Raw genomic sequence first — 10,060 nt, 5'->3', positions numbered from 1 at the left:
TTTTTTGAAACGATCAAAAGCATGTTTGTAAAAACTTTGAGTGTCAAAATATCTTTTTAATTTTGTATTGAAAAATATAGAATAATATATACATATATTATACACATAGAATAACATACATATTAACGTACAGTGATAGTCATGAAAATAGAGCATACATAAAAATTTATAAAATAATTTTGTTCATCTATTTTCACTTGCTGGTAATGTTATTTATTGTATAGCAGCAATAATTCAACTAAAAAATATAATGAACTATTACTGAAATTCGTATTGCAAGAATCTTAAAATGTCCTGTGCTATAAATCTGGTTATAATAATAAAGCCTAATTATTAATATAAGTTTATTAACATAAAAAAAGTTTGTTAAATATAATGTTAATAAACTCACATTTTAAGAAATTAATAATTTGGCTTTATGTAATGCATTACTTTTTAAAATGAGTAACGATAACGAGTTATTTAACAAAAATAACTGTAATGGTAACGCATATTATTTTTCTAAGGTAATTCCCGACTCTGTATATGTATTACACAGTTTTTTACACTATTAATAGTCTGATCTTAGTATGCCGTTTGAATCTCGCGCAACATTTGGGGATAAAATTTGATTGGCTGATCTAGTATTCAGTCGCCATTATGCGCAATGGTACACCTTACAGAAAACAAACCACTTGTTTCCTAATATTATAGTGGTGATGCGGGTTGATGCGGTGGTTCACTGGGTGTGGCGAGGGTGAGGTGCGGTGACGAACGACAACAACAATTGTAAACGAACGACTTATACAGATATCAGTTAGTTTCACGTTGACCTTTCTAAAAGGTCACCATGACGGTAGACAAGCAAGATTATCACAGAGCGTCCAGTAAGTAATTGATTAAGTCAATCAATAGAGCGATTATTTGAAATAACCTACTAATTGTCCTTCGTTTTCATTGATAGACGCGGTCGTTTTTGGTGGAGGACTCTCGTTCGTGGCACTCTTTCTCTTAATGATGGCTTTCATAAGGTAAACATATCTTCCACAAATATATCAAGCAATTATTATAAGTAACTAACAATCTCAAATTGACTTGAAACATATGAAAACAATGTTACTAATCCTCTCCATAATTTCCAGTCCGTATTGGATAGAATCGTATCAGGAGACGTTCAGCAGCTTTAAACACATGGGACTCTGGGAGTACTGCTTTGAGCAATTCCGTTATCCCTATTATCAGTTTGACAAACAATTCGACGGCTGTCACCATATATTTTCACAAGAATATTATGTCATAAGAGAGTGGCTGCTGCCAGTATGGCTCATGGTAGTGCAGACATTTGTCACGTTAGCCTTAATGCTGTCCATCTTTGCCTTCATTGTAATTGCTTTGATTTGGACACGTTGGCCGTTGAGATTTGTCCTGCATTATGAATGGATTTTGTCATCCTTTGTGTTTGTATGTGATGCAGCTGCTGGTAAGTGTGAGAGTTTTTAAAATTAAAAATAGAAGATATAATGTTCTTTAATCTGATTATTTTTTAATTTTAGGCGTGCTTCTCTTTCTGGCAGTCTCTATATTCGGCGGACAATGCTGGCGTCGGGATTGGTTAATGTATCCGAATTTCAATCATTTGTCATGGTCATATGGTCTTGCTGTCATATCATTCATGATCCACACGTTTGCCGCATTCTTTCTTTATTTAGACGCGCGGACAGGTTACAGACTACGCAAGGAGTCTCGTAACTTAGTGATGCAGATGCAGCCGAATCCACAATCTCAACACGCCCCATCAAGCCGAAGCGGATACGTATAAAGTAATCTCAAATCATGTGCTTTTGGCGAAAAATTTAATTTCCACATAAATTCTTATCGTTATTTTTAATGAAGATGCAAAAGATAAGATCTGTCTCTTAAGAGAGACTGTACATCTGTGTACGATTTTCATCCGTCCATTTAATTTGTTCATTAAAAATAATAGTAAAAACTTTATACATATATATCTATGTATAAGCTCTTACCATTATTTTTAATAAATAGTTCCATGTGAGAAGTAGTCGACCAATTGGTAGGTTCCCGGTTTGATCCCGACTCTCATCCCTTGTACCTCCGTTTTAAGAGGTTTATTTTCAGAATTGAAAATTATAAGCAAAGTAATATACGACGATCTGTTTCGAGAATCTACTTTTCATTTGTATTTAATTTAAAAAGGATAAACACGTGTATTACGATTGTCGCCTTTTCTCGAACTAATTAATTTACATTCGATTTACTTTAAACTAATTCAATTATGCGTGAATAATATCCGTCCGTTGTTATCTCACGTGCACACATTTTTTTTATCACATTTATATATATATATATTTTATACATTATATATAGAATACATATAATATAATAGAATTATATTATTTGATTTATAAATGTATAGGAAATTAATAAATGAAGAAATTCTTTTTTGTGAACGAAATGACAATAAGTTATTGTAGAAGTTTTCACTCACCTGGAATATTCGTTTGTGACGCAATGTCGAGCACGTAGCGCATGACGTCCAATTCGAAACTTGTGTCGAGAACAATGAAACTTGCTTTTTCGAGATGCGGCTGATATTCTTTTATCAACTTCGGAGTAATCAAAGCGAAGCATTCCATTTCGCTAATGTAAAAGTGACATTCGCCATTAACGTCCACTATCACCGTCATCCTGTAATATTAGCGATAATTTGTCAAATATGAATGAATCTGCTGATATTTGGATAATCAGTTTGTCGAATTATCTTATTACTTAAATTCGAATATCGGAATAATTCGAATCTGCATATCTAAAGAGATGAATTTATTGGAATCTGAGTTTGTTAATTTGCATTCTTAAGTACAGTAAATTAGGCAATTAGAAAGTAATGTTCTCGTTTCTTTCCTTAACTTCTTCTAAAAGTGTTATTTTCCCTTATAACCAAAAATATCGTTATAATCAAAAGAAGCTATCTATTATCCAAGCACATCAACATTTATAAATTTATAATAATTGGATAGTAATTATTTCGGCTAATTTGGTTTTGTTATATTACTGTTCAAATATTTATAATTTTATATATTATTCAATGGAACTATCGGATAAGTTTTTATCCGAATGCTCATCAACGAAGTAAGATTACGACTCGTACTTTGCGGTGTCCACGTCCGACATACGTTTCACTATCTCGCCTCCGATTCCCAAGCTCTCGAGAATGATCTTCCCAAGCTCGTCGTTGCCAACGATAGATATTAAACGCGTATTTTTTAAACCGAGCTTGAGTAGTGCATCAGCAACGTTTCGACCAACTCCGCCGCAGCTTCGTCTACTTCGTCCGGTATGCGTTCTCCCATCATTCTGGAAATGAATTGCTCTCTTCAGGATTATTCGGATTCTACATAAATTCTGTAGACGATTAATCGATTTTTCATGTGAAATTTTCCATATGGCAAAGAGGAAGGAAAAAAATGCAAAGAGTAAAACCATAAAAATTCTCTTAAGAGAGAACTTTTATAGTTTTAGTAAAGAAGAAAATGTTTTAAGAAAAAAGCATATTATAGAAAGAACGGATCTACACTTTTCGAGAAAGCCTAGTTGGGACTATAAAGGAGTTTACTTTGTTTACTTTGGGTACATCTATTTTTTAGTTTGTAAAAATTCAATTAAACGTGAAGTATTCGCTCCAGGATACAGCTGAGAGAGAGAGAGAGAGAGAGTGCTTAGAGGAAGTATGCAAAATCCTATCCCTGTGATATTGAAGTTAGTATATAGTGTTTATTCTTTCCATTCCTCTTCTTTCCGTTCCTATATCTTGGTGTACAATATAACCGGTGCCTACGTATCTCAGTTCTATACATTCTTTCTCTCTCTTTCTCTCTCCCTCTCTTTCATACTTCTACTACATCCGGTGGTAACATATGGTTGGACATTTTTATCTCTCCACCTCTTCCTTCCACCTCAGCTCTATTTCTACGTATCAACGCTGTGCTTGAGGATGCGCGCACCCCCCCACGAAAGAGACCTTATCGGTCAGACCTATTTCCTGCGACGACAGTGCTCCGTTTCAAACTCGTGAAACAAGACCGATCTTGTCTATCCTTTTGTGACATAAAATAGTGGTATTGAAATACAAATTTATTCTCTGTGACGGCTAGCGGAACTGGATCGAAGCGGAACCCATTTCGTCCACCTCTGATCGTCCGCCCTTGTACACTCCCTTCGCGTGTCTTCCCTCTATCTATCAGTTTGCCTTGCGACGGTGGTGGCAGAGTCTCTTCAATCTTCGTGCAATCTGGTTGCCTATTTTGGGCGCTGTTTATGGTGGTGAACACCCTCATGGTTCACGTACCTCCGGGTGCCTCGTGTTCTTTGCACCGACAAGGTATAGAGGAAAAGAGAGAAAAACCGCAAGATAGACAAGAGATAGATAGGTAAAAAGAGCCGCGCGTGTCCGCTTGGAACATCCATCTCATGCGTCAAGCGCGCGGGGCGAGAAGCGTCGGGCGTCGTGGCCGCGGCGTCGCGACGACGATGACGACGATGACGACGATGACGACGACGACGACGACGACGACGACGATGAGAACGCTCGGTCGCGCGCACGAGCTTTCGACTCTGCGTGATCAGTGGCAGTGAGAGGCAGCGCGTCGCGTCGCGTCGCGCCGCTCCACGAAGCGTCGTGCGAGCGACATGCGCTACGGCTGGCGGCCTTGTCAAGTGTCGATTGTGACCAGGAGGACGGGGACGAGGCCGAGGCCGAGGCCGAGGACAAGAACGAGAACGTCAACGACGACGAGAACCAGGACAACGAAAACGGGAATAACGCCGGTAACGAGAAAACCGAGAACAAAAGTGATAATGTCGAGGTGCTGGTGAGAGGCGGCACGAGGTGTATAGGACGCATAATGAGCAAACGTGGGCGACTGGCATGAACGACGACGTCGCCGTGGACGACGTTGCCGAGGAGGACTCTCACGGCGATGCTTGTGAAGGAAGCGCTACGGACACCACGACGACGACGAAGACGACGACGATCGCGTTCCTCGTGCACACCCCGACCGTCGTACTGTCGGCCCGACTGATGACACTCGACCGCAGCGATTCCGCAGCGGTCTCGGCGAACAAGATCGCACCTCCGCAATCCACGTGCACATAGGCTGATAATCGGCGTTAAGAAATTTGCGTCGTAGAAAGCGCGATCTCCTTGAAGTGATTATAAGTGACGAGCCGCCCGTGGCGTTTCTCGTCGAATGTCGAGGAAGATTTCTTTAAAATTCTCTACTTCTCTAAGTGTTTCACTTTCGTGCAAAGTAATCGAAGACGAAGAGGATTAATCGAATGGGATCGCTTTCCTCAGAAAGAGGAAAGCTCTCTTTCTTTCCTCGAGGATCTTCCCCTGAAGAAAAGGTCTCTTTCTAAAAAACAAGAAATTCAAGAACCGAGACCTTCCTTCGCAAGAGAAAGCACGCTCCTTGACATCGAGCGTGCGTTTCCTCCGGAGAAGTTCTACGCAGAGGTATCTAATTGATCGAATAAGCCGGATCAACGCGAACAGTGTCATTCCTTTGCGAAATAGTAATTGTGTCCTCCTCCTCCTCCTTGAACCTTCATTGAAAAGGTCGCGTTCGCTATGGTATCGAAAGAAATCTTGGCGAGATTCGATAGCAATTTGAAAAGTGTGCTCGAGCATCCGAGGGTGTCACGCGTTGGATCCACGCCATTCCGATCGACAAATTGATACGATTGACTTGCTGATTGGTAGAGCTTGTGAGAAAGAATTCGCGTGTGGCATTTCCTGTTTTGCATGCGGTGAAAATAGGACGAAGCGTCGTAGCGAGTAATGATAAATTCCTTCGGGAAGGTCGGGAGGAAGATTGCATAACACCATGTTCCCTCCCTACATCCATTGCCACCCTCTTCCTCCCCTTCTCTTGCGCGCGCGCGCGCATTTCCTCGTCATCTTTTTTCTCTCTCTGACTTTTCGCGCCTCCTCTTCAGCGATATGTCTCACCTCGTATATCGAATATCTAATTAAAGGCTGACCGATAATCTTTTTTTATCACGTCTGTCCCCGCTCAGTAAGACTCTAGTCTCTTGTCCCTCGCTCCGGCATCCGGCGTTGAAAAAGGATTGCACATTGCACGCGACATCGATCCGCGCACGCCTCTTCTCTCTTTCTCTCTTTCTCTTTCTCCTTCGCTCTCTTTTTTTTCCTTCCGCGGGATTATGTAAAGCAGACAGTACTGGACGCCGGCCAGGACATTGACTGCTCGTCTTCGTGACGTTGGGAATTGTTTCTCCGTTAAGACGAAAAGAGAGGTAATCGCGCGCTATCGATGCCTCTTTCTCTCTCTCTTTCTTTCTCTTTCACTCCCTCTCTTTTCTTCTCGTACGTATTCCTCGCTCGAGTCGGTGTCAATGTGGAGCGCGTGCTAACGCGCAGGGTTTAAACGATCGATGGGCCCTTACCGTTCTCTCGCTCTTCCGTGTTTTCATTACAATGCGCCACTCGCATTACTCGCATATACTCGTGGCGATTTGTCCACATGCATATATGCAGTATGCAATGTGAATGCCAATGCACGAAAACGAGAGCATACTTTGGCGCATTGCCCTGGCCGAGCCGATGCATGTCCGTGTTCGCGACCCTGGACGAGGACAATCTCGGAACAATTTGTATATCCCGCATGTAGAGAATCTTTACCGAGACTTCGCATGTATTACGACGGCGATTTTTCTTGACATTCTTTGAAATGGAATCTCACTCTAAAAAGTGAACTTTCACCTTTCAAAGAGTGATAATTTTGCTAATTTTGAAAAAAGAAAAATATCACTTTAGAAAATTCTGTCACTGAAAATTTTCTAATTCTCTAAAGTAAAATCTCATTCTTAAAAGAGTGAAAATTCTGCCACTTTTTAGAGTGAAATTCCACTCCGAAGAATCTAGAGAGTTTTTCTTTACACTTTTGCTTCCTACTTTCTAAACTATCCCTCTGGTATTTCATCCTCTTTCTGTCTGATCGCGATTGTATATATGCCTCTTCGCAATTCGTCAGATAGGGTTGTCTCTGTGGTTCTTCCGATGGCTCGCCGGGCCGGCGATGCTTCGTGCCAATATACTCACTCAGGCGCATATCCTCTCTCTATCTCGCACGATTTATCTTTGTCCCTCCTCGGAGAAGCTACATAGAGCTAAGCGGCGGAGGATCGATAAATAGAATCGCCTATCGCACGCTACAACTGTCAGAAAGAAATACAATCCGCCGAGGTGCACGCTAGCCTCCTCCCGCCGTTGGTTTCAACTTGGAAACGCACGCACATTGAATTCCGTTGAATTCCCGCGCCTTCCTCTCTCCTTTCGCAAGTCCCCTTTTAGATCAAGTCATCCACGGAGTGGATGTGAAAGTGTGTGTGTGTGAAAAATAAAGAGAGAGAGAGAGAATTTCAAAAATTGCGCGGTATGGTGAACAAGCGAAAGAAGATCCAAGATCGAAGATCAAATCTTTTAAAAAGCTTTGGATCCTAAAAATTTTCAAAAAAAATTCGACTACCGCAAGATAGATATAAGGACGTGTGTCTGTTAGGAATATGTCTCTCAAATATTTTTTATATACTTCTGTTTTCTTGCACAGGAGAATCCTGACATTAATCGTTCCGGTTGCTGGAACATCGAAGACCGCCATTGCGGTGAACGACGACAGGTGCGCGTGACACGAGAGGGACAACCATGAATGTTAGCACGAATGACCTTCCGGTGCGGCGATGCAGCACAACGTGGCTCGCGTGACTCGCACTGGTCACGAGTAAAGAGAATCGGTCTCCACCTCTAGCCATCACCCTCCTCGCGTAATACCGCGGCGGCGACGGCCACCACCACCAACGGTGCAACGCGCTGGCCCGTCTCTTCTATTCAACCCCCCGCGTCCGCGGGATACAATCCTTACGACGAGGACACGCACAGGGTGGCACGATAGTATGACGGTGATGCTGCTGCAACGTTCAGTCACCCCGCAGTCGACGCACAGACAAAAGACAGCGACGAAGGACTGCAGCGCGAAGCCGCCCTTTCTCTTTCTGCTGGACGACCGTGAGGAGCATCGGCATTCGACCGATACCAACACCACGACTACTACAAACAACAATAATAACAACAATAATAACAATAATAATAATAATAATAATAATAATAACAACAACAACAATAACGTCGACAACAATAACGTCTTCAAAAGAGGCGATCGGAGGAGTAACAGCCGCGATCACGTCGCCGACGAGGCGCCGTCGTCGGTGACGTCCCAACGACTCGCCGACGGTGGTGAGGACGTCGCGATGCGATATTACCGCCTCTGGATCTACGCCTGTAACCTGGTGCTGTTCGGTAGCGCGATCGGCTTTGCCGCCGCGGTGTCGCAGACTCTCCTGTTCACCGGCGACCCACGTCGGCACGTGGTGCCGGGTGTACCTCGCGTCTACGATCCCACCGCGCTCTACGGCTATCTGGCACTGACGGCGCAGTTGGGCCTGGTGCAATTACTCGGTTGCATCGCCGCCAGACGGCTCAGCGCCCGGTTGCTTCATGTTTATTGGATATTATTGCTGATACTGCTGTTCGGCGACGCCGTCGTCGGGGTCGCCTGGATCTTCCGTTTCGAGAAAATGCGCGCCGACCTCAGACCCATGCTCAAACTACGTTTGCAGGTGCGCCATCGATTTAGTTCTTCCTTTTAGTTCGAGGGTTTTTGTACCCCGATTCTTTTAAGTTCAGTATTGTTATACAGTTGTTGACGGCATTAGCGCAGCTTTTTTACTGTGTATCTGCGCGATGATAATATACCGATACTGATGTCATTAAGAATATAGAATCGGAATACAAGCCTGTTTGCTGGCCATTACGTCGAAAGCGGAAAAACATATAAGCTTTTTCTCTCGTACTGTGTATCGAAATAGATTAATTTCTTGCACGTTAAAGCTCGTATTACATAGATTTCTGAGATGTACCAAAAAACTCGTCAATTCGTCGACTAGGGAATAGCTATCTATAGATTAATTTGTCATTTACAAGTAGGGAGTTTTCATCTTAGTGATGACGTAGAAATCAATTTGTATCGATATACAGCGTGAAAAAGAATTTATACGATTTTTCACTTCTCTGATCGAGATCTCTGGGATTCTATAACTCTTAACGACAGTATCGTTATGTTACTGTTGTAAATATTTTTTACCATATATAATATGTAATATGCTAAAAGTTACAGAATCCCAATGTTGAAGCCTCGGATTTCCGTTTCCGATAGATTAATACTAGGACTGCGGGTCCTAGGTTTAATCCAATCGCGGTTCAAGATAAATCTGGATTTTTAGGCAGAGTTGTCACTATAAAAGTAAAACTACTTGCAATTAATTATGATTATTTATGAAAAATCTAAAGCTTCACGTGTAAATCTAAATTACCTGGAAAAGAAAGAACTATCAGACAGGAACTGCTGTTCTATAGTCAACGTAAACCGTACTACGTCTCGAGGTGATCGACAATTTCTTGCCCGCAGATGGATTATGATAAGGAGATACGATTCAGCGAACAATGGGACCGACTTCAGCGGGAGTTCATGTGCTGCGGGGTGACCGGACCCAAGGATTTCAATCACCGTGACAACTTGCCACTAACCTGCTGCGAGCCCAGTGTTAACGTCAGCGAGGCCTGTCAGAACCCGTACATGCGCGGCTGCGAGGACACGCTTGTACGCTGGCTCAGGAAGACGGCGGACCTACTGTTTGTCCTCGGCTTCTGCGTCATCGCCTTCGCCAAGCTCTGCTTCCTCGGCATCCTACGCTACGAGATACGGGAAATGATACAGAAGATACGAATGCTGAGGGAACCGCCGCCGCCGGCCACACCGTTCGCGCAACCGCCCTTTTCCCAGGTGCTGCCGGAAACAGCCAACAACGGCAGCATAGTGAGACGCACAACGTTACCTAACACTGTTATACCTTCCGGTATGTTTCAGTTTGAAGTAATTCCCCTTTGTGAAAGCAATGTCGACGATCTGAATCAATTAACGCCGAAACT

General features: G+C 42.8%; 3 protein-coding genes across 3 annotated transcripts in view; 2 read left to right on the top strand and 1 right to left on the bottom strand.

Moving 5' to 3' along the window:
• Positions 1-10,060, bottom strand: part of LOC108689511 (pseudouridine-metabolizing bifunctional protein C1861.05) — a 26,803-nt gene that overhangs the window by 9,953 nt on the left and 6,790 nt on the right. Inside the window, exons 6-7 of the mRNA XM_018196290.1 lie at positions 3,146-3,351; positions 2,486-2,685 (exon numbers count right to left, since the gene is read on the bottom strand). Coding sequence (XP_018051779.1) covers positions 2,486-2,685; positions 3,146-3,351 — 406 coding nt within the window. The remainder of the gene's footprint in view (positions 1-2,485; positions 2,686-3,145; positions 3,352-10,060) is intronic.
• Positions 830-2,226, top strand: LOC108689507. Its single transcript, XM_018196287.1, has 4 exons — positions 830-866; positions 944-1,010; positions 1,122-1,459; positions 1,533-2,226. The coding sequence occupies exons 1-4, from the start codon at positions 830-832 to the stop codon at positions 1,796-1,798; spliced, it is 708 nt and encodes a 235-aa protein (XP_018051776.1). The 3' UTR covers positions 1,799-2,226.
• Positions 5,245-10,060, top strand: part of LOC108689506 — an 8,495-nt gene continuing 3,679 nt past the window's right edge. The window contains exons 1-3 of the mRNA XM_018196286.1: positions 5,245-5,509; positions 7,626-8,691; positions 9,540-9,987. Of these exons, the coding sequence (XP_018051775.1) occupies positions 7,969-8,691; positions 9,540-9,987 (1,171 nt within the window). The 5' untranslated portion in view covers positions 5,245-5,509; positions 7,626-7,968. The remainder of the gene's footprint in view (positions 5,510-7,625; positions 8,692-9,539; positions 9,988-10,060) is intronic.

The sequence above is a fragment of the Atta colombica genome, unplaced genomic scaffold (assembly GCF_001594045.1).
Source record: "Atta colombica isolate Treedump-2 unplaced genomic scaffold, Acol1.0 scaffold27, whole genome shotgun sequence".
NCBI lineage: Eukaryota > Metazoa > Arthropoda > Insecta > Hymenoptera > Formicidae > Atta > Atta colombica.
This window is presented reverse-complemented; position numbering and strand designations above follow the sequence as displayed.

Excerpts from the sequence above, each read along its gene's own strand:
- LOC108689507 (XM_018196287.1), top strand. The coding sequence starts at position 830 with ATGACGGTAGACAAGCAAGATTATCACAGAGCGTCCA. Across the intron at positions 867-943 it reads AGATTATCACAGAGCGTCCA|ACGCGGTCGTTTTTGGTGGA; the intron begins GTAAGTAATTGA and ends TTTCATTGATAG. Across the intron at positions 1,011-1,121 it reads TTAATGATGGCTTTCATAAG|TCCGTATTGGATAGAATCGT; the intron begins GTAAACATATCT and ends CATAATTTCCAG.